Below are 25,200 nucleotides of genomic sequence, written 5' to 3'. Positions count from 1 at the left end.
TAATGATGCGTTAACACTCTGGCGAGAAGTGTACTGTTTGGTGTATATGGTTACTCCAGTTTATCCTGTAATACTACCATATTACCATGCCGTATGAATTAATTTAGGGAGCTGTCAGATACTGTACCAAACGTAGACCAACCGTATGCCTTTTCTTTTTAGGTATATTAAATCCGATGCTAACGATTTCAAATCGATTTAATTATGTCCCATTCCCTTCTTTGAAGGGAAAGCAAGAGCTAGCTGACAGCAATTGCTACAGGCACCGACAAGCCACACATATAGTATACTGGAGTGTTAGCATCGAGCCATCGACAGGCTAAGACCAACCAAAACACTACCAGCAAACTAACAAAAACCCCGGTTAGGTCAAGCGAAGGCGACCTCCCAACCGTACGCTGCATGATAATATACTCTAACACCATGCTTTGCTTTGCAGTTTGCAGCGTTTGCAGTAGCATGGACGCATCACTCACCAGCAGTATACTGAAAGCTGATGATTTACCAGACTAATGGACAGCCCTACTCTTTTATATATCATGATTATACTCGGAATTTATTTTTTTTGAAAAAAAAAGATATTTTGAATTTACAAGTTAAAGAACATGATTCAGAGCAGAATATGATGGTGATGGCAAGAGGCCACAAGTTCACTGTTGACACATTGTGTATCAAAAGTGCTAACCATGTAGGAGAGGGAGTACTACCATTTTACAGTTCTAGTAGTAATTTGCTAGTACTACTCATGATTTGCCACTAGGTTGTCCTCTCACGCTCTCACTGTGATACAATATATATGGCACATCGAGTTTATTAATCAGAAAGCCCTGATCACCGTACAATTCCTAGATTAGTTTCGCAATCCCGACAAACCAAACCTTTAAGGCCGGATTAATTAGCAAGCCCAACACTTGCGCCACAAAGCATGGCAACTTGCCTCCAAAGTCATGAGTCTGCATGCCTATAGTACACAAAAAAAAAAACCCCTTCCCCTTGACCTGCCATTATTATTGATTTATTTCCCTTGGCACCTTGGCAAGCTCTTGTCAGAGACTCCCCCTGACTAATTAAACAATCAACGGCCTGTGTTGTGTTTAGGTGAACAGCTTACGTTCGTGCTCTGAAATCCAGCACTACGGAGAGAGTCTCAGTCTCAGACCCATCGGTGTCGATGTGTGAAACGCAGCCAGGACAGACAGCAACCTTCCCAGGCCAGCAAAAAGGGAGGCCTGTCTGATCACACGCCCCCATCAATCCTGGGTGTGACATTCTTTCAGTTTCAGGGCGACTTGGCATCTTTCGCCGGTTACTTGCCCCCTAACCTTACCTTCTCTCCCACCTGTTGATCTCATGACAGAGATGCGAGACCCCCAAGAACACCTAACGACACAAGCAAACCCCCGGACCAAACCAGCAATGGATCACCCTTTGTATTCTGGTGAACACGATCCCCAGGTCTAATTGTGTGGTGGTGCGATTTGACTACATTTGCTGTTGATTGGTCTCAACTACTATGTCGCATGAGAAGTATAATAAGAATCCAAAGAAGATTAACCAAGCCATGTTGTACCATTTTCAAGCCTGGTTCTCAGCAGAACTGCAGTTATGACGACCGATGCTTCTTCATTGTCTTCTATGCTTCCTTTGGAACGCGGAAATCTTTTATGAGCACTAATTGATTCATGTGGAATCATGTTAAATTTATGCGTTCTCAACGAAGTCCTCATGGCCTCATGGGTGGAACAACCAATCAAAGAAAATGAGCAAAACAGTGATGGGGTGGAACAATAATGGAATGGGCACTGCTGCTGCAGACACTATTGTTTTGGTTTTGTTAGATGAGATGTCTGTTTCTTGCAACAATATTTTCGGCTAAATGACCGGGCAACACAATAATTTTCATCTGCAGCTAAAAGACGGGGGCATTAATGCCCGAAAGGCATCAGGATACGCAACATAAATGTACAGTACCAGCTCAGGCAAAGAAGGGGACAAATGAAATGCCTGGAGCTGAGAGCCTCTATACAGAATTCAGAATCAGCAGTGCCAGCGCCGAGTAAATATTCCGGCAGATAGTAATTACTGCATACAGGTAAGCCTGCACCTGCACTAATCCTGTCACCTTGGTCTGGTGCGGCAGAAGCATTCAATTTCGTGAAACAAATTAAGGCTCAATATCCGCCGAATGAGAATAAAAGAAGTACCAGTACATTTGATTTGATGACCAAGGTGCAAAGACTACATTCTGTCTGCACTTTGCGCTAGTAGTTGTTACCTGAAACCCCTAGCGAGAAAGCTGTAAAAAGGACTAAAAAACACCTAATTAACTGAAGACTGCATCAGCTTTACCCTGAATAAAAATCTCTAGACTGGACTGGAGCAAGGAGAAACCGCAGCTCATGCAGCTGTACGTGCATGCAGCTCTCGGCTTATTTTTGCTTCTAAAAGACTAGGAGTAGCGCCCTAAGTTATTCGGCTGATTTATTACTTCTTCTAATCTCCCAGGTTGTCACTGCCAGCATCTGTCAGTATCCTAAGCTTACGCGCCGATTTCACGAACGCGCTGCAAATGACAGAAAAGTCGCTAAGTTTCAGATCAAGAATTGATAACCGAGTGGTAAATACAACTAGTATTGACGAGGAACGGGCGAACGGCTAGTGTGCTCACCAGAATGGCTCGTCGCCGGCGTGCTTGACTTCGCCGGCGGGGCTGCGGTACACCAGATGGCTCCTCAGTTCATCGCTGCCAATGCTGAACATATCAGACAGGCAGGCGTACAGCTCCTCGAACGAGCTCAGCGCCGAGAGATCGAGGCTCCGGCCGACGGTTTCCGACTCGACGAACACCTTGCACTGCCCGGGATTCAGCTCGTACTCGGATGCGCGGCTGATGTTGTTGCCTCCAAAATACGGTAGGCTCCACGACGGCGTGGTGTTCTTGGTGGGGCTGCCCTGGGTGACGCCGGAGTCGGAGCCTTCCGAGGTGTTAGGCGCCTTCTCGGCGTCCCAGTTCGGCGAGGCCGGACGACCATCGGAGTTGCCGTTCTTGATCTGCTCCTCGGTTAGAATTGCCTGTCCAAAGAGGAGAAACCCCCGCGGCTTGGTGTCGTCGATCTTCTTGCCGCCGGATGAGGGAGAGCACGCGGCGTCGTCGGGTTTACCCGGGCTGCCAATCGTCAGGTCGGTGCTGATGATGATTCTCGGCGGGCGAGGAGCGGGGGCGGCGCGATCGGCGGGCGGGAGGCGGATGCCGGCGTAGAGCATCAGATTCGGCTGCAGGTTGCCGATGTGGAACTCCGGGAACGGTGAAGCGAACTGCGCATGCCTGGCTCCCTGTATGCCTGCAGGTTGAGCACTACTGTCCGGGAAGGGGAGGAAAGGGAAACCATGGTGGTGGTGGTGGTCGTGCGCCATTGGATTGGGCGGGAACACCGGGCCGGTGAAGATCTGGCCCTCGAGGGGGAGCTCCGCGTAAGGCGGGTTGCGCGGCTTCTTGCGCGGCGGCGAGAAGGATGGCAGGTGGAGGTTGGGCATGCTCGACACGAGCTCCACCAGCCACGGGCACACGCGCTTTACGTTCTGTAGGAGCTCCGGCTCGTCCCAGGTCACCTGCGAGGAGGCCAATTGATCAAGAACTCTACGACTCTATCGTGATCGAGTTGGGGTTGTCTCATGTTGGTGCCGTGTAGGTGTACCTGAAGGAGACGCCATGGCGACTGCGGCCAACGGACGGGGTCGGAGGCCTGGACGCCGGCGACAGTGCCCATGAACCAGCTGATCCGCGACGAGTCCTCTGTCTCGAACGCCATCTTGAACCGCATGCCGGGGCACCACTGCACGGCCATGGCCGTCCTGACCGCGGCCGCCCTCACGCAGAACTCGGGCGTGCTCGCCCGCGGGTAGTACAGCACCTCGAACGGCTGCCCGGTGGTGGCCCTCGTCGCCGCCGTGAGCACGTTCTCCGGCGGGACCTTCCCCTTGGGCGGGGTTCTCCCACCGGTCGCGGTCGCGGTCGCATTGCGCCGCATCAAGCCCCTGTACTGGTCCCACCCGGGAATCGAGGAGAGGCTCTCGTCGTCGCCGCCGATGCTGCAGAACCCGCGTTTAGCGCGGCGGAGCCCGACGTGGATGTTCCCGCCCTCGTCACGCATGAACACGATGGAGTCGCCGGCCGTGAGCTGCTTCTTGTTGACGAAGGGACTCCACCCCGTGGTGAGCAGGTGCCGGCGCGGGGTGCCCCGGTAGATGTGCCGGAACGTCCACTCCACACCGTGCACGTCCTTGGCGCAGACGGACTGCACGGGCGGCTCGCTGCTGTAGTCCAGCTCCGGGAAGATGGTCTCGGCGCAGAACCGCGGCACGGAGAACCCCCCGCCGTTGTTCGCGTCGGACTGCGTCAGCGTCTTGGCGAACGACGTCGGCCTCGGCCTACTATTCTCCTCCTCCCGCCGCGCCTCGGCCGCGGCCGCCTCGCCCACGTCCACCACCGCGTCGCCGGGGCGTAGCGGGACGAGGCGTATCTTGGCGAAGACCTCGTCGCTCTCCGCGTCGGCCATGAACCGCACGGCGACAACCCGGCACGGCACGAGCGGCGGGACGCGCGCGGACGACAGGTCCACGGCCGCGCTCGCCTGCTCCGCGTGGCCCTGCGGGAAGTAGTACACCGCCGCGCCCACGGGCGGCACCGACGACATGCTCCCCGCGCACGCCGCCCACAGCTGGGAGTCCACGGACCCGCCGCCGTCGCCTTCCGTCGGCCCCGCGAGCTCCATGAAGGTGAGCATCTCTCAACCCAACTCGATGGGATGACTAATGAGGTGGTTTCCAATGAGACTAGGCGGGCGGTATGGGACTATATGATGGACTGCGAGTGAGAGTGCGGGGGGGAGGGAGAGTTCCGGTCGCACGGGAACGACGGGCGATTCGGACTAAACTTCGGGAGGGGTTTGTGGACTAGTGGAAATGGGGGCGTGTGTTTAGCGGGACGGTAACTTCCCACGGAGTAACAAACCTCCACGAGTCTTCGTGCGCTTAAGTGCCGTTGCATCAGTGTGTGGTGTGGACTTGGGGGAGTGGAGACACCAAGGCAGCCAGCAAATGCGGTGCTGTACGCAGAACACGGGTTATGCGGGTTCTGGATCATAGTTAGGGTGATGGAACTGGTCCTCCAGTCGAATTGCCCGTTCTTTTCATCATGATGCGGCTCAACCAGCTGATTCTACATTAACATTTGGCCTGGTTGCCCGAGTTGACGGCCGGGTTATAACCCGAATCATTGTGATCAAAGCGATAAAAACTGATTTTAGGATATCATTTGTTTGCAGGGCTTTCACAACATTGCCGACATGGAGTTTGATTTCCGCAGAACACAGGCATGTTGACGGTGACAAGGGTGATCTCTCGGCTGCTAAGATTTTACTTTTATCAGAACAAGGATTTGACTTTTATTAAACCACATGGCATATCATCCATGTCACATTAAAGCTCAGTTGCTTCCTAAACTTATTTTTAGGAGAGTTGCTTCTTAAACTAATGCAGATTATTGACAAATGAAGAAGTCCTTCGAGCTGTAAAAAAAACCAATATACTTTCTCTATCCTAAAATATAAGAGATTTTGGATGGATGGAACATTTTACAGTACTATGAATGTTCAGAATCATTATATTATAAAGTGTTCCATCCATCGAAAATTTCTTATATTTTTAGGACGATAGAGAGGATAGTACAACATACATAACATCCATGTTTCGTCGGTGCAATAGCACGGATTAAGCACATGAGGTTGTTGCTGGCAAAGGAACTTCTTATTTTAAAAATCAGGTTTTGTTTATTTTCACACCGAGACACGGAATGTGACACTTAAGCTTAATTAACTAAAACAAAATAAGCATTCATGTTTGCTTACATAGGAAATCTGTCACATGTTGTTTCAAGACAAGTCGTATTAGTTAGCTAGTTAATTATTAGAGTAAATTGCGCTCACGGTATATAAACTTGCGTGGTGGGTGCAAATAAGTACAACAACTTACAAATTGCTCATTTCGATACACCAACTTGCTAAGTCCATGCGAACCTAGGCCAAAACGATCTCTGCAAGCAAAATTGATCTAATATGGTACATATTGACGAGTAATTTTTATTACACATCAAAATTTGGATTGATAAAATGTGTAATCACTGTTCACTTGATATTTTCAATATTTAGATTGACGAAAGTGAAACAATTATCAATGTCCAACCATGGAAATAAACTTTTAAAATAAGTTTTCGGTGAAATGGAGTGTCTGAGAATGAAAAATAAAATAAATTTTCTATGAGGCTAAGGCATGGACGACATTTTTCCTGGTCCCGACATTATACGAGTTATACAGAGGACAACTTTTTCCAAGACATGAAATAAATTCTTTTCTATGCATCAAAAATGAAATTTTACACATATAATTTCTCTTTTTCTTTGGATTCTAAATAGGATATCCAAAATATGGTCATACATGTAAGCTGTCATGCCATCCATTTGTGATGTTTTACAACGATTTGGTTTGCATTGATAATTTTGGCCCAATTCGCACAGACTAGTCAAGTTACTACATTAGGATGAGCAATTTGTAAGTTGTTGTACCTAGTTGTACCCCACCACACAAGTTCATGTACCACGAGCGCAATTTACTATAATTATTAATTCCAGTATCAATAGATTTATGGTTCTATCGTCGCGTATTGCAGTTAAAGAAGTTTAATTGATCCATCCATTATGAAATTGCACGGTTAGAAATACGTTATTAGTAAAAAAAGGCTGAAATAGAATGAGTACCACTGAGACTGTTGTGAAATTTGAACTGTGCAATTGTTTGGCTTGGTTTAGTTCCTAACTATTTCTTCAAACTTTTAACTTTTTCATCACATCAAAACTTTCCTACACACATAAACTTCTAACTTTTTTCTTCAAACTTTCAATTTTAGTCAAACTTTCAATTTTGGCGTGGAACTAAACACACCCTTTATGTCTCGTATGTCTTTTACCAGTTTTTGTGTACGGTTGCTTTGTACGGGCTCATATTACCCCTGCCATCTCTACCATGGCTTCCCCTAGCACCAGAACTAGTTGAGACGGAGCTATAATGAAATAGAAAGAAGTACCACTCGCTTATCTTTTGACTGAGTATAAGTTGATACGGTGCCAGAGTTTGAATTTAAAGCCTTAAGTTTCCCAAATCTAATCATTGATGAATGAGAACCACCAATGAACAGATGTGGCCTGAAAGCTTTGCTCCAATTAGAGCCTAAAATTACAATTAACATGTTACAGGTCTAGCTGCAACCTTCCATGGCTAAATTCTCTGTGTTGAATGCATAGTTTTTTTTTAAAAAAAAACTTAAAAAGTATAGGAAAAAAACATGAATCTAACCTTATGTAGCAAATTGCACCAAATATTTCGAGTTTACACACTCCAATATGTTAATTATTTTGGAGAGAGAAACCTCATGCTTGAGAAGAAGCAGCTGATTGGAAGGAATATATATACTCGGAAAGAGAGTAACCGCGCGCACCGGCCATCTATGAAAACATCTCTATTTCTTAGACGTCAAGCTTAACCACGATGTCTGTGATGAGCTTTATTATCTATAGGGGTCTCTAAGTTAGTCACCTGCGAAAATAGAGGTGTTTTGTAGGTGGCTGTCTTAGGGAGCTGTTTGTGATAATTCATTTACATGGGTTGCTTGTGTCTTCCCTGGACCAAAATTATCGCAGGTAGGGTTTCTCATGGTCTACCTGTGATAAGGGGTAATCTGCAAAAAAAAAGTAGTAAAGAAGCACAAAAAGTGATGGTGAAAAATAATATGCTATGGTTAAAAACTGATACGTATATGTAGCGGTGATGGATAGTATTATGAGGATAGACACTCATAAATTAGGCATAATTAGTTGAGCCCGTACTTTTCAGTATTTTTGCATGTTATTTCATTCGTCGAAACTATTGTATATTCACACTTATAAATTATACATATATTAAATGCACTACTACAGAAAATCCAACCGGTCAACAATGAAAACACCCAATAGAAACCTTTATGATTTCAAGAATGAAAACAAGTCTGCTCAATACATCGACTCGAATGTAGTTCAGCTTCCCTACAACTAGATTCCATCACCATATCACTCGTTCGATCTAACATCCAAGAACATAATTATAATCAATATTTTAACATCTCCATATCAACATCCAACAATACATAAAAGAAGTTAAGTAAGCCGTAACTTCATTACAGAATCAAACATCCCATAACAAATTAATCTAACATAGAAGGAGTTGAGTAAGCCGCAAGTTAATTACAGAATCAAACATCCCATAGCAACTACACTATAACAAAAAAACATGTGTCGTCTCTCACAATTGTCGATGTCGAGGGAAGGAGCTTCTCCAAATCAGGTAGCCCTTAAGCTTGCCCGTCAGATCTGGCGCCGCTCTGCTGGGAATGAGCTTCTCCAAATCAGATAGCCCTTAAGCTTGTCCGTCGGATCTGGCGTCGCTCTGCTCGTGAGAGAGGAAGAATATATTGTCGCCGCTCTTGCTCACGGTATCTGCTCGCGGGTGAATAAGGAAAAGATAATTTTCAAATTGATTGCCACCTATAATTAATTTCATTTAAGGTGCTGGTTAAAAAAAATACACATATAGTATTTGTGCTTTTTTTTTCTAAAACCGACACCTATAGTTTATTAAAGGTACTGGTTATACATCTTTTTAATTCGTGGAGATGAGAAATGTTTTAATAGGTATCGATTTTAGAATTGTTGGTATTTATAGTGTTGTTCATTCATGATGTCCTGCAATAGTGATGGTACTAGATTGTACCATCTGGTCCTAGATTGTTATATGATAGAATGAAGAGAATATATTCTTGTGACGGATCCTGAGCTACTCTTAATTTCTTAACTAAACGATTATACACATAATTTGTTGTACTATGAAATGTATCATCCAATTTTATATTGCTATATTATGGGACAAAGGGAGTATATTCTTGACTAAACTAATACAAGTACTATTTGCTAGAACAATGCTATACGTACGACGTGTTTGTCCGACCAACGTACGATCAAACGGTAAAACAACTCCATACATGGCTGAGTAAGGTGACAACATGGCTTAGTCCAACAGAGATTAACGTCATGAACTCAGGACATTAAGTTCGTTCCAAAGTCGAACAAGTTTAGTCGTATATATAGCATTTTCCTACATACTATTGTTCCACCCTTATCTAGAGCCTTGAAGAACATATTCAATCCAATGGTGAGTTAGTTGCCACAGTTATCATCCAATGGTTTGTTTTAATCTAATGACGTGGCATGCCTAATCTCTTTTTAGCAAAATATCCAACGGTGAGTAGACTAGAAAATCGGCGTGCCAAGGCATGCCTGTTATTGTATAACTTGCAGCTTATGTTGTTTAGTAATGCTTATTCCGTTTAATGACTTCTATAATTTTGTGTTTGCATAAGGTTGGTGAAAAAAAAAGTTGGTAAAGCTTTATGTTTTGATGCGGATTGTTTAATATCAGAATGAAGGTGCTTGATATTACCAGTCAAAAAGGCAATTACCATACTATATTCCCTCAGTAACCATCTCGACGTGTTACCTATTTATGCTACTCCTTATTTAATATATGGGCGTGTGTTCATGAAAAAAAAGGTGTGCGTTTGTTTACTTGCACTAGTGCAGAATTGATCTTTTACCGTGATACCCAAAACACAAATATCTTGGTTAGATTTAGAACTGGTACTGAAGATATTTTTAATTCCGGTTCTAAAATTCCAAGTCTCAAAAACATCTTTAGTTTCGGTTAGTGTTACTAACCAGTACTAAAAATATATCTTTAGCATCGGTTGGTGACACCAACCGTGTAAGCGTCAGGAGGTGAGCCCATGGCCTGACGCGTACACGTGTCAAGAAAATTACGGGGCATAGGTGGACCAATCAAACTCTAGCACAACGGCTAGCTTGAGAAGGTTAGATTCCGCTCCATGATAGACAAATGAGCTAGTTGAGTGGTGGCCTATTTTAATTAGGAAAAAGTCCAAATAACCCCCTAAACTTTGGGTGGAAGTCCGTCTAGCACCCTGAACTTTGAAACTGGACATTCAACCCCCTAAACTTTACAATACCGTTTATATAACCCTCTAAGTTGATTTTGCATAGTGGTTTTTACTAATTTGTATATAAGTTGGATGAGTTTGATCACATGTCATACACTTTGGACATATATATATATTAAAGTTTTGACTTAAATATTTCTTTTTGCTCCTTATTAGCTCTCACTCACAAATAAGTACCAACGTAATAATAGCATGTTATCATTGTATAAGAATAGATTGATGATTTATAACTGATCATATGCAAATATATTATATTAGTTATTCAAAATTATTCGTTTAAACTTCCAAAATATGCAAAACCATCTTTTAAAACCACCTTAGGGGGTAACATGGATGGTATGGTAAAGTTCATGGGGTTGGATGTCCGGTTTTAAAGTTCAGGACGCTAGACGGACTTCCATCTAAAGTTTAGGGATGTATTTGGACTTTTTCCTTTTAATTACTTGGATCCTGCGACTCTCCTGCAAACTTACAAAGAGATATATAAGGGGGAAATTTCATAGGACATAAAAGAACACTAAAATTCAACATCAAAGGAATTGAAAAAAAAATAAATTTATTGACAGAACTAAAAGATGACAAAATTTAATGACAAACCATAGGAGAAAGATATACCCAAAACCACAAGTGTTACTCCCCTACTAACATCAACTGAGCTCACGGAGCTGAGCACAACATCGCCCTAACATGAGTACGCGACAATTGAGCTCAGTTGCCCGCAAATGGCCCTTGCTTTACGCTAGGCGTGCCCATGGGTGTACCTATGGGCCATAGCACGGCGGCACGAACCGCTGACGAACAAGCTAGGGTTGAGCGGTCCGCCGTATCCTAGGTGTTTGTCTGTTTGAGCCTTTGACATGTAAACTATACGAACTATAACGCAGTTGTAATAACACTAGTGAGTTCTGTATAATGGTTGATTATCTTTAAGTCAGTTCGAGGCGTATATTTTTTTATGAGAATAGCTTTATTATCATCTAAAAAATAGCAAAATCATGTTTTTTTACACGTTTTAGTTATTTGAGAGGATATGGCCCAAATCGCACCAGCCAAAGTGCAACCCACACTGGGCGTATGACCCAGTGGAGCACCCACCTAGGAGTGGGTGTTTGGTTTCCTTGGGTGTTTCGGTTTGGTTTCTTCAGTGTTCTACTAGATCGATTTGCAACAAATCCAAACCGAAGTGTTCACCAAAAGAAAAAAAAACCGCGCCAAGACAGCCGAACTTCTTTGGTTCTGTTGGTCGGTTTTCCGATCAAGCCGAGGAAACTCATCTGGCATGTTGCGACTCTGTAGCCTGCGAGCAACGTGCCAGTAGTTAAATGGGCTGGATAGGTTACAGGCGATAGGAATTGGTGAGAGGTGATGGAATTAATGGGCTTTTCCACTAGCGAAAGGGCATGGACTGGGATCGTACATAATTGATTAGTTATGCGGGTTCCTCGGTTTCCAGAGATGAGAAACCAAGGGGAAAGCCAAAGACCGAACATAGGGAGAAATAAAACCAAATAAAAAACGGAATACCAAAAAAAGACACTTCGGCTTGGTTTGGTGTGGTCGGTTCGGCTTTTGATTTTCGATGATTTTATGCCCACCCCTACGTGCACCGGACATGCGCATGTACACGTCAGGAGGTGAGGCCACAGCTAGAGAGCGACACGCACTGGTGGAGAAACCCTTTGTAGTCCCGGTTCGTAACCCCCCTTTAGTCCCGGTTTCTAAACCGGGAGTACCAATCCGGGACTAAAGATCGCTATCTTTAGTCCTGGGTGAAATAACCGGGAGTAAAGATCGATCTTTAGTCCCGGTTGGTAACACCAACCGGGACTAAAGATGGCTCAGCCACGTGGCCGGCTGAGCCATCTTTAGTCCCGGTTGGTGTTACCAACCGGGACTAAAGATAGAGCTGACCTTTTTTTTTTTTTGCATGCCCCTGTTGCTGCATGGTTTATATATATATATATATATATATATAAACCATGCATATATATGTTTCAATACATATATATGCATACATATATATATATATGTATTTATACATATATATGTTATGCAAATGCATATGTATATAGATATATATATGAACAAAATATATTTACATTATAGAAAATGTGTACACATGCATATAGAAACATATGTAGTCATGTATTAATTACAATCCATTATATGTCCTAGCTAGCTACGATTTCGACGTAGTAGTACTCGCTGCTAGCTCAGAAGCTAAGGACCGGTGAATTGTGTTTCCGTCGTAGTAGAATTCACCCTTGGGATCAAGGATTTCTTCGTTGATGAATCCCATGAGTTGTTCTTGAACCGCCGCGATAAATTCCTTGTGTGTGGTCAGGTTATCCCTCATGCGAATAAACTATATGAATGTATGAAATTGATTAGTAATTAAACAAGAAATCGCTACGTAATGAAATTTTGAATTTATTTGTACGTACATCGAGCTCTCTTGTGGTGATGATTTGGTCTGCAAGGCAGTGGCAATACTCGCACACGTAATAGCCGCACAAGTTAGTTCCCTGCTTTTGCTTTGCGCACTACAAATAAATGACAAACAACGAGAGATCTAATTAATATACACTTGTATGTATTTGAATCGGAGAAATATAAATGTAGAGCATGTGTACTCACAGGAAATTTGAACTTCCGCCTAAGTCTTTCTCTCCATTTGCCGCGGACCAAATGACGGAACCGATACCAAGCCCTACATGGAGTTTAAAGCTATGATTCGTAGTAGCAATTAACATAACAAGATTTTCTTAATTAACAAAAGAACTTATGACGGTACCTGTCTATAAGTTCGAAAACCTTGTCAAACGTAGACTCTTTTTTATCCATTGAGTCATATACGTTGACGGTGCAGGCCTCCAGGTCGATGAGTAAAAGCACCCAGTGGAATCTGCAATGTGCGTGGGATGCATTACATATGAAACACTTAGCAAGTTCGTACGGGAATGAAATTTGGTATGTAGGAAGACAGTAAAATTAAACTAACTCTGTGTTGTATGGCAACAGTATGAACGTCTTGTAATGCTGCGCCTTCAGGAGATGGACGAGATTGTCCTCTGTTTCTTGTGGATATTGGTCGAGCATTGTGACGTTTACTTTCCGAGGGTCGATGAATCCAGTATCGAAAACCCTCCGCCGTCGGGCCCTTTGAATCTCAATTCTACAACGATAAAAGGGAGTATATTATTTTCTATGGTCTACTTATATACGAGGACCTAATTAATTAAAGGAGACGTATAGTAAGAAATCTAACTGAACGATATACTTACAAAATCCAGCAACTCATAATAGAGACGTCGAGGGCGTCCAGCTGGTATAGTTCGTTGATTCCCCTGAAATTGATCCAGAGAATGTCATCTCCTTGCAAGAAGTCCGTGTCCCTGATCCTCGCTCCGATCATCTCTCTACCAGTGGCGCTCATCTCCATGTACAGCTGATGGAACTTGTACATTTGTGTGGGTAGGGACTGTAGCAGCTCAGGCTTGACAAGCGGTTTACCGAGTTCGTACATGTATTTCACTTCCGCCTTTTCGATTGGTGCGACTCCTAGCAATTGATCCGTAGTTAGACCGGTGTCAGTAATAAATTGTTCTATCGTCATTTCTTTACCGGTCACCAACGGCTCGATCTCCTGGTTTGGTTGCTCTCCAAGCTGAGGGACTGGTTTGGACTTTCCAGAAGATGCTTTCTTCAGCGTTCGCTCATAGTCCGATAGCTTGATGGCCTCCTTGACAGATGCAGACATACCCCTGAAGAAGTTCCTGACACTGGGGTCTATAGGAATCTTCTTTTCTGGACTTCGAGGCTTGAATTGTCTCTTGACTTCTGATGCAACGTAAGCGTCAAGCTCCTCTTGCGTGCAATCGTACCCCGGGTCCTTGTTCTTGGCGGCGTCAACTTTCGCCTTCTTTGTTGCCCTTGTGTGGGCAAGCGGTGGAGCTGGGGGGGCCCTTGACTTTGAAGGTGCCGGAAGAGGAGCTTGCGGGGGAGTAGGTGTAGGAGCACGAGGAGTCGGTGCAGGATCCTGAGGAGTCGATGCTGGAGCCTGAGGTGGAGACGGTGCTGGCGGAGCATGAGGAGGAGACGGTGCAGGATCCTGAGGAGGAGATGGCGGAGCCGGAGGAGATGGTGCACGAGACGCCGCTTGTCGCCCAGGGAGGATGATGTACCGCCTACGCCATAGAATAATGGCATGGCATGTGTCTCGTAGATGCGTCTCACCGTCTCCTCCAGGGTAATCCAGCTCGAGGTCCTCGTACGCGCCTTCGACCAACTCAACTTCGACCTTGGAGTATCCTGCTGGAATCGGCCTGCAGTGGTAAGTACCTGAAGGGTCCGTTGGGATGGCCATGCCCGACGCCACCTTCATGTTGTGAGAGATTATTTATTAGTAATCAACATATATAAGCAGCAACTAGCGGAATGGCTAAATCTTACCTTTATTGATAAGTTCTTGAAAGGAATATGCAGCTCACATGGTGTCCGCTGAGTGATGTCATCAACGGGACAGGTCGATTCGTCCTGTGTTTGCATGGCGTCCATGCTCTGTGATCCTACCTGCCCCGTTGAGGCGCAGCTGCTACGGTTTCCTGACGGGCTCACCATTGCAGGAGGAATGGTCGGCTGGGGATCATGGGACCGATGTGCGGCCATGCGTTCATCAACCTTCCTTGCCACCTCCTCTTGCATGTTGAGTTCGTAGCTCGATACCCGGAACTCTAGGTCTGCAATCTTCGCCTCGGTATCTCTCTTGCTCCTCATCCGACTCCTGTACGTGTGGATGTCCTCCTTGAAACCAATCTTCCAAGGAATCACCCCTTTCCCTCGAGTTCGTCCTGGATGCTCTGGAGTCTGCAGGGCGAGTGTCAGCTCGTCCCTATCTCTGTCTGGTCGGAACGTGCCCTGAGAGGAGGCCTCCACTGCATCTGTTAGTCGTCGCGCAGCCTCTTGTATCTGATAGCCGAAGACCAGTGAGCCATCAGCTGGGTTGAGCGTTCCACCATGAGCATAGTACCAGAACTTCGATCGTTCCGGCCAATTGGCTGTTGCCGGTTCGATACCCCTCTCAATCAAGCTAGCCTCCATCTGCTCCCACTTCGGCATCGCGACGCTATAGCCTCCTGACCCCAAGTGGTGATGGTACTTCTTCTTGGCGGCATTTTCTTTGTTTCTTTCCATCATCGCCTTCCCTTGTTCACCTGTCTTATATGCAACGAACTCGTCCCAGTGATCCCTTAGCTTTGGGAATGTGTCGAAGTTCGGTGTCTGCCCCTTCAGTATATACTTCTGGTACAGATCTCCCTTGAAGCTCTGAAACTGTTCTGCCATTTTCTTCAGAGTCCACCTTTTCACTTTGTCCTCTGTACCCGCAGGAAGGGTGAATGTCTCGAGCATTGTAGTCCACAGCATCTCTTTCTCCGAATCTGGGACAAAGCTCTCATGATCTCCGCGTGCCCTTGTTCTTCGCCAGTACACCGTACTGACAGGCACGTTATCCCGCACAACCCAACCGCTGTGACGTACATAGTTCTTGGCGGCTTCGGCCGGGGCACTAGGACGTCCATCTTCTTCCACTTCCGTTATGATGTGCCGACCCTCAAGCTTCTTCGCTGCACCTCGTTGCCCGCGTGCCCTCTTCTATCCAACGGAGGGTTGACTACCACTAGCCTCCTCCTCCTGGTTCCCCTCCACATCCCTTTCCACGTGCCCCTGCTGGTTCCCCTCCGCATCCCTCTCCACGTTCCCTTCCTCGTTCAAGTACTGGTTTGGATCCTCGTTCCCCTCTTCTTCATTCCAGTACTGGCTGCTTCCCTCCGCGATTGTATCGTACAATATCTGTTCCTCATCGCGGTCAGCCATCTGTTGATACAAGAAACATCTGCTAAGTCACGAGACATTTATGTTTTAACAATCTAAGTCATGTATGCTAAGTGTAAATGTCGTACATTAGAACCCTACACAACCTTACGTGCTAAGTCTAATTACAAATCGTGATATAAGCTAAGTCTAGGTGACGTATATTATACAACCCTAGCTAGTAAATAATTATATACTAAGTCTAATTACAAATAAAATAATCTTATATTAAAACTCAAATAATATTACATGCTAATACTAAAATAGTCATGTATATGCTAAGTGTTTCGTGCGTATATGCTAAGTCTAATTAAGACTACAATAGTCAATTGCTACTTGTCGCACCAATTCCGTAGTCAATAATTACATACCAAGTCTAATTACAAATAAAGTAATATTATATTAAAACTCAAATAATATTACATGCTAAGACTAAAATAGTAATGTATGCTAAGTGTTTCGTGCGTATATGCTAAGTCTAATTAAGACTACAATAGTCAATTCCTAGGAGTCGCACCAATTCCGTAGTCAATAATGTCATACTAAGTCTAATTTGCAATAAAATAATCTTATATTAAAACTCAAATAATATTAGAACACTACACAATCTTATATGATAAGTCTAATTACAGGTCTAATAATCTTAATTAATTGCATTACAAATATAACAATCATTTATATTATTACGTCACTTGCCTGCTCCAATTCCTTCTAGGGCTAGCTCTTCCACTCAGGCTTGACGGATGACTCCGACAACACGTCTTTTCTGCAAGATAATATATATATATATATATATATATATATATATATATATATATATATATATATATATATATATATATATATATATATATATATATATATATATATATATATATATATATATATATATATATATATATATATATATATATATATATATATATATATATATATATTGCATTTCACGTTAACGTTCGTCCTCGTTCGTTCGCTCGTTCACGTTCCCTACCTCGTTCACGTTCGTTCGATCGTTCTCGTTCTCGTTCACGTTGTCGCGGCAACGTACGTTGACGTGTTCGTTCTCGCTCTCGTTCGTTCGATCGTTCTCGTTCTCGTTCGTTAACGGTGGTGTGGCGGCATCGGGGCGGCGGTTGGCGCGGCGGCGTGGCGACGGCGGCGGCGGCGTGGCGTTGTGGGGCCGTGGCGGCGACGGCGTGGCGTGGCGGCGGTGGCGTGGCGTGGCGTGGCGGCGGCGGCGTGGCGTGGCGGCGGCGGCATTGCGCGCGCGGCGGCGAAGGCGGCGGCGGCGTGGCGACGGCGGCGGCGGCGTGGCGTTGGCATGCGGCGGCGGCGTTGCGCGGCGTCGAAGGCGACGGAGAGAAATCGAGATCGGAGAGATCGAGATGCATGAAGGGAGATGCGGCGGCTCTCACCCCAGAGATGCGGCGGCAGCGGAGGAGGCGGAGGCGGCGGCGAGGACGACGAGCTCGAGACGACGGTGAGATACGGCGGCGTCGGCGCGGGGATTTGCCCTAGGCAGTGGCGGCGAAGGAGAGAGGCCGAGAGAGATCGATCGGCCGAAAACGTTTAAGTGTTGGTGAAGAAGACGAGGGCGCACCAGGAATATATATACCCCTGGATCTTTACTCCCGGTTGTTCTCAACAACCGGGACTAAAGATATCTTTAGTCCCGGTTGTTCTCAACAACCGGGAGTAAAGAAAAAATCTTTACTCCCGGTTGTTGAGAACAACCGGGACTAAAGATATCTTGATATCTTTAGTCCCGGTTGTTGAGAACAACCGGGAGTAAAGAAAAGATCTTTAGTCCCGGTTGTTCTCAACAACCGGGAGTAAATATCTTTTCCCGCTATTTCGAAATTCTTTTTAAACCCGGTTAGGGTTAAGAACCGGGACTAAAGATTATAGCACTGCATATGATTTTCGCTTACATATGTGTTTATAAAATAGAAGTTAATGCATTAACATTATTTAAAGTACAAAGATTGATGACAATTACTTCGAAAAATTATTTTTGTCTGTAATAAATTAAGTGGATAAATCGTAATAAGCAAATATATGACTTATAATTAATAAAAATTCCAATATATTTATATATATTCTTAGCATATATATGAATGATATTATTATATTGGTAAAAACTCTAATTAAGATATTAATGTACATACTGCATGATTTAAAATTAATAAAAATTGTAATCATCATATGTACTTAGCGTAGGAATTATATTAAATTAAATGCTAAAAACTCTAATTAACATATGTAAATGCCACATGCATGATTTAAACCTTTTAAAAATTCGAATAGTCATATATAAGTAGCATATGAAAGATAGTAAATTAAATTGTGAAAAACTCTAATATATGAATGATAGTTTTAAAAATATATTAAATTTAATACTTTTAAAAATTCTCCAGTCAATTATAATTAGCATATGAATGATAGTAAATTAAATGTTAAAAACTCTAATTAACATATGAAATTGGCACTTGCGTGATTTAAAACTTTTAAAAATCCTCTAGTCAATTATAATTAGCATATGAATGCTAGTAAATTAAATGTTAAAAACTCTAATTAACATACATATGAAATTGCCACCTGTGTGATTTAAAACTTTTAAAAATTGTAAGTATCACATATAACTAACATATACATGATTTAAATTTGTTGAAACCTCTAATAATCGTGCGTAATTAACATATGCCATACATCAATTGATTTATATGGATAATCAATACATCCAAAATAGTTTACATCGTGTACACAATAATTACGGCATTACATCGGCGGTGACGGTTGACCGCACGTACTTTCTCCTCACTATTGTTCCCTCCTTGTGATCGCTGCGTGAGTAAGGGGTGTCTTCATTTGATAGGAGGATGCTAGGGTCAATCGTCACTGTGAAAGGGGGTTGCCCATCCAACTGATCGTAATCCTCGTCAGTCTTGTCCTCAACTCCGACGATTTTTCTTTTGCCTGGGAGAACCACTTGACGCTTAGGCTCATCAGGCCCTCTGCCCTTCTTTCCTTTGCTAGACATGTCCTTCACGAAAAAGACTTGCGTTACATCATTGGCAAGGACAAAAGGTTCGTCCGAGTATCCAACCTTGTTAAGGTCAACAGTTGTCATCCCACTGTCATCAATCATTACGCCTCCACCAGTCAACCTAACCCATTGGCACCGGAACAGAGGAACCTTGAGAGGACCATAGTCAAGTTCCCATATGTCCTCGATGGCACCGTAATACGTGGCAGTTGTTCCATCGTGTCCCATGGCATCGACACGAACAGCGCTGTTTTGGTTCGTGCTCTTCATGTCTTGGGCTCTCGTGTAGAATGTGTACCCATTGATCTCATATCCCTGGAATGTCGCGATAGACCCAGACAGTCCCCTCGCCAGGAAGGCAAGTTGTTGGTTGATCGACTCGTTACCCATGAGATGTTGTCGTAGCCACGCGGGGAAAGTATCAATGTGATGCCGTGTAATCCATGCATCGGACTTACCGATGTTCCTGGCGCGAACTAGAGCCAAGTGCTCCTCGATGTAAGGAGCTACCAATGAAGAGTGTTGCAGAACAGTGAAATGGGCTTTACGGAATAAATTGTTGTCTACCGTCATTATTGCTTTCCTTCCGAGAGTTCCCTTTCCCCGTAGTCTCCCTTCATGGCGTGATTCAGGTACCCCGATTGGGCGAAGGTCTTCGATAAATTCTACGCAAAATTCGATGACCTCCTCTGTTCCATAACCCTTGGCGATGCTTGCCTCTGGACGAGCACGGTTACGAACATACTTCTTCAGAACGCCCATGTACCTCTCGAAAGGAAACATGTTGTGTAGGTACATAGGCCCGAGAATACGGATCTCTTTCACAAGGTGACAAAGCAGATGCGTCATTATATTGAAAAATGAAGGTGGAAATATCAACTCAAAACTGACGAGACATTGCACCACTTCATTCTGAAGGGCTTCTAATCTATCCGGATCGATGACCTTCTGCGAAATTGCGTTCATGAATGCACATAGCTTTGTTATTGTTGCCCGGACATTGTCTGGAAGGATACCCCTTATTACAACTGGTAGCAGTTGTGTCATCAACACGTGACAGTCATGAGACTTTAGGTTTATGAACTTCTTCTCCTTCGTGCTTATTATTCGCTTGATATTCGTGGAGTATCCAGACGGTACCTTTATGCTCTCCAAGCATTCAAACATACTTTCCTTCTTTGCCTTGCTAAGAGTGTAGCTGGCTGGACTCAAGTAATGGCTTCCTTTCTCCTTTGGTTCCGGGTGAAGGTCGCCGCGTTGTTCCATATGTTTCAGATCATTACGTGCTTCCAGTGTATCTTTCGACTTTCCGTATACACCTAGGAAGCCAAGAAGGTTTACGCAAAGGTTCTTAGTGAGGTGCATCACGTCGATTGCGTGGCGTACGTCCAAGAATTCCCAATATGGTAACTCCCAAAATATAGAGTTCTTTTTCCACATCGCCGCGTGACCATCTTCGCTCTCTATATGCTGGCTTCCAGGCCCCTTTCCGAACACTACTTTAAGATCTTTAACCATAGCAAACACTGTTTTCCCGCTGCGATGTTTAGGCTTCGTACGGTGGTCGGCCTTATGTTCGAAGTGCTTGCCTTTCTTCCGTACCGGGTGGTTTGCTGCAAGGAATCGACGATGACCCATGTATACAACCTTCCTACAGTGCTTAAGATACGTACTTTCTGTTTCATCCATACAGTGAGTGCAAGCCTTGTACCCCTTGTTGGACTGTCCGGATAGGTTGCTAAGTGCAGGCCAATCGTTTGATGGTTACGAACAGCAGCACTCGTAGGTTAAACTCCTCCTGTTTGTCCTCGTCCCACACGGGGACACCTTCCTTCTTCCATAACTGTTTAAGATCTTCGACCAGTGGTCTTAGGTACACGTCGATGTCGTTACCAGGTTGCTTGGGGCCTTGAATAATAATCGGCATCATTATGTACTTCCTCTTCATGCATAGCCAGGGGGGGGGAGGTTGTAGATACACATCGTAACGGGCCAAGTGCTATGGCCGCTGCTCATCTCTCCAAAAGGATTCATGCCATCCGTACTCAAACCAAACCGTATGTTTCGTGCGTCCTTTCCAAATTCTTTAAATTTTCTGTCGATGTTTCGCCACTGCGAACCATCGGCGGGGTGTCTCAGCATCCCGTCCTGTTGACGCTCTTCAGCGTGCCATCGCAACATTCTAGCATTCCCCTTGTTCCTGAACAAACGCCTTAGCCGTGGTATTATAGGAAAATACCACATCACCTTAGCAGGAATTCTCTTCTTTGTTAGCTGCCCGTCAACTTCTCCTGGATCGTCCCGTCTAATCTTGTATCGTAGTGCTTTGCAAACAGGGCATGCTTCTAGGTTCTCATACTCCTCACCGCGATATAGGATACAATCGTTCAGACATGCGTGAATCTTATGAACTTCCAGTCCTAACGGGCAGACTATCTTCTTAGCCTCGTACGTTGTCTCGGGCAATTTGTTTCCCCCCGGAAGAATGTTCTTGACGAGTTTCAATAAATCGCCAAATGCCTTGTCACTAACCCCATTTTTTGCCTTCCATTGCAACAACTCCAGAGTGGTATCCAACTTTTTGTGCCCCTGCTCGCAACCTGGGTACAACGAAGTTCTGTGGTCCTCCAACATCTTGTCCAATTTATGGGCCTCCTTTTCACTTTCGCAGTCTTCCCTGGCGTCCTGCAACATCTGACCAAGATCATCCGCAACGTCGTTACCATCAGCAGCTATTTCCTCCTCGCCCGTTTGATTTCCTTCAAATCCAACATACTGAGCAAAGTCCGGAATATTGTCGTCTTCCACTTCATCTTCTTCCATTTCAACACCTTGCTCTCCGGGGGATGTCCAACAATTATAGCTTGGCATGAACCCCGACTCAAACAAGTGGAAATGAATAGTCCTGGATGCAGAATACTCCTTCTGATTCTTACACTTATTGCATGGACAACAAATAAAACCCCTTTGCCTGTTAGCTTCGGCCACTCTCAAAAAATAGTGCACGCCGTCAATAAACTCTTTGGACCGCCGATCAGCGTACATCCATTGCCGATCCATCTACATGAGTCAAAAAAACCGCACACAAATAATTATTCTTACAATAATGACAGTCATACAATAATTATAAGATATCTTTATTCATACAAAAATCATAAAATATTACACCAAATAATTCTTAAAAACTATTTGTAAAGTTTTAAACTAATTTTAATGTGTTTTACTTCTTTTAATTTTTATTTTAGTTTGTTTTCTATTATTTAATATTAACTTTCACTAGAGTTTTCCTTCTCAACTATTTTATAAAACCTTGTTTAGCAAATGAACTAAATTTCTATATATTCTTTCTTCCCCACACACATTTTCTCTCTCATCAACTTACAACTAAATTTTGGAGACAAAAAAAGTGTGCAAAACATAGGTGCAAATGTAGTATGACAAAAAAAAAACATTGGAGGATGAAGTTGCAAACCTTTTAGGCACCTCCGATTTGTATGTAATCACCAAAATAAATTCAATAGAAATTTTGGCATGACCTCCCCTCTTTTTTGAAGAAATTTTGAAGCTTGCTCGGGCAGCTGGAGGAGGAAGAAGACATATATATATAGGGGTGGGACTTTAGTCCCGGTTGGTAGCACCAACCGGGGCTAAAGATCACCGGGATCATTAGTCCCGGTTGGTATTACCAACCGGGACTAAAGTTAAGATCTTTAGTCTCGGTTGGTAGCACCAACCGGGGCTAAAGATCACCGGGATCTTTAGTCCCGGTTGGTATTACCAACCGGGACACCGGAATCTTTAGTCCCGGTTGGTAACACCAACCGGGACTAAAGTTAAGAACTTTAGTCCCGGTTGGTAATACCAACCGGGACTAAAGATCCCGGGGGGGCCTGACAGGTCCTGACAGCATTCGAACCGGGACTAAAGATGATCTTTAGTCCCGGTTGGTAACACAAACCGGGACTAAAGATCAAATATGCCCGTTACCCTTTTGAACCGGGACTAAAGATCATCTTTAGCCCCGGTTTTTATTGCATCCGGGACTATTGTGGAAATCGGCCGACCGACGAAAGATGGTTTCTCTACCAGTGATGTGTCAAGAAAAATGCGGGCACAGGTGGACCAATCAAAGTTCTAGCACAACTGCCAGCTTGAGAAGGTTAGATGCGTCCGTCTCTGACCTGATGTAGCCCGAAGCAGGGTTAGGACGGGGCTGTGTTTGGTCCCAATTGTTGGTTTAGCGGCAAGGGCGGAGGGAGAATGTGAAGTCAGGTGCGGGGCGCGCGTTTCGGCCAATAGGGCAAGAGCTGACCCGTTGCCAACGACGATCGAGAACCGAACGTATAGGATTACACATGCGTGGGGGACTGGGGGCCGTCCTTCGCGCGCAGACAGCTACGGGACACGACCGCGTCACGGCGCGCGCATGGACAGGACAAGTCGACGTCGCTGGCGTGGTTGTGATGCAACGTGAGAGAGCCGAGCCGCGCGCCGAGGCGTGGGTGGGGTGGAGGTGTGGGCGGTGTCGTGTTCGTGTTCGTGTTCGTGTCGTGTGTGCGCGCCTTGTCGCGAGCGTTCGTGGGAAAACCGGAAGAGGAGCGCTCGTGGGCAGAGGCGAAACTTTGCCGCGCGCCACGTTTGCTTCGACTGCGGATGCCCGCTGTACGGCTGCAGCCGCCGGGCCCCTACGCCGCTAGTGGCCTGTGTCAGGGTCATTGTCATTCTCGTCATCAAGCCTTCACATTTATTTCTACACTTTTACTCATCGCTGTACTTCCAGTAATGTTGAACCCAGTAGTTGTCTTTTTAAGAGTTTAAGTCTGCATTGGTTTAGGGCCTACCGAACAACATTGGTTTAGTGGGGTTAATTTCGGTAAACGAAAGCTTTGTAACCGCCTTACCGGCCAAAGGATTCATGTAGTAGTAAGATTTTATCGAAACGAACCCTGCATCTTCACGAACCTTAATGACACCTGATGGCCACCCCTACGGTCTCTCGGCCCATGCACAAGACACGAATCGTGTAAGGTGACCGATCGACCCCTCTTATTTATAGCAATTGTCATCTCGCTCCTGTTCGTCAGCGTGTGTAGCCACTAGAAACGAATATATGATAGACAGTGGCCTTCAACAGTTCAAACGTCCAGGCTGCTCACAGCACCCATCAGAAATGTGCTGCTAGATCTGCCAGCAGGTTTTGTTTGGTTCCGGGCAACACCCTGGGCCACCATCTACAGTTACGTGGTCTACTACTACTACCTTCATTTTGTACCTACAGTGACCTTTCTCTCTAAGCTAGGCCTGGATTGTCGTGCCTCCCTACACCCATGATGCATACGACTGTATACACCTAAAGCAACAGTACTAGGCTCCATGCACGTTAGAAAACGGATCACTGCTGAAACATGTGCGTAAAATATTCTAGTATATATATATATATATATAAAAAGCTACTCCCTCCGTTTATAATATAAATATTTTTAGGTTTAATGAGAGAGAATAATTGTTTTTTTCCATGTCACTTCATCGATCAAATTTTGAATTATTTGGATTTTCCTTCATATACACTTGATTGGCTGGAAATGTTTGAATTCTCGTGCATTAAAATCAGTGTTCTAGAAATTAATATTTATACTATGTAACAATTTGAATCATAAAAGTTATTAATATTTTAAAACAGAGAGAAATTGAGGTTCTAATGTTGAACTAGAAGGAATAAGTGTGCATGCTGCCCTGAGAGAGAGAGAAAAAAAAAGAATAAGTGTGCTAGTACTATACCGCAATACGTACTAGGATTTTCTAATTACTTTTAAACTTTTTAATTTTTTTAAATATCAACTTTTTGACATGACATTTTGCCATGCCACGAGACAAGTGGCACATTGGCATAGCAGTATTGTCATGTTATGGCAAGGATTTTAACCATGCCAGTTACTATGACACCCACACTCATAGCGTGGTAGTGTTATAATGTCACGTTATGTGTGGTGGATGGAAGGTATGGCTTTAAAGTTGAGATTAACTAAGTTTTTAGAGTCTTTATTTTAAAATTTTTTAAAAAGCTTAAAATAATAAATTAAAATTCTATGTACTACCACCACTTTTTAGCTAACCAGTAATCGTGCAC

At 44.4% G+C, this 25,200-nt stretch overlaps 1 protein-coding gene and 1 pseudogene across 1 annotated transcript; both read right to left on the bottom strand.

Moving 5' to 3' along the window:
• Positions 1 to 2,002: 2,002 nt before the first annotated feature.
• LOC4336419 (auxin response factor 10) lies at positions 2,003 to 4,826 on the bottom strand. The gene is made up of 3 exons (NM_001419670.1): positions 3,696 to 4,826; positions 2,669 to 3,609; positions 2,003 to 2,563 (listed from the first exon to the last, which is right to left on the bottom strand). Exons 1-3 carry the CDS (start codon positions 4,782 to 4,784, stop codon positions 2,494 to 2,496), a joined length of 2,100 nt encoding a protein of 699 aa, NP_001406599.1. The 5' UTR covers positions 4,785 to 4,826; the 3' UTR covers positions 2,003 to 2,493.
• Positions 4,827 to 18,700: 13,874 nt separating this feature from the next.
• Positions 18,701 to 22,118, bottom strand: LOC112938697 (uncharacterized; annotated as a pseudogene).
• Positions 22,119 to 25,200: the final 3,082 nt, after the last annotated feature.

This window comes from Oryza sativa, chromosome 4 (genome assembly GCF_034140825.1).
Source record: "Oryza sativa Japonica Group chromosome 4, ASM3414082v1".
Classification (NCBI taxonomy): Eukaryota; Viridiplantae; Streptophyta; class Magnoliopsida; order Poales; family Poaceae; genus Oryza; species Oryza sativa.
The sequence above is the reverse complement of the archived record's forward strand: the minus strand, read 5'-3'. Positions and strand labels throughout refer to the sequence as shown.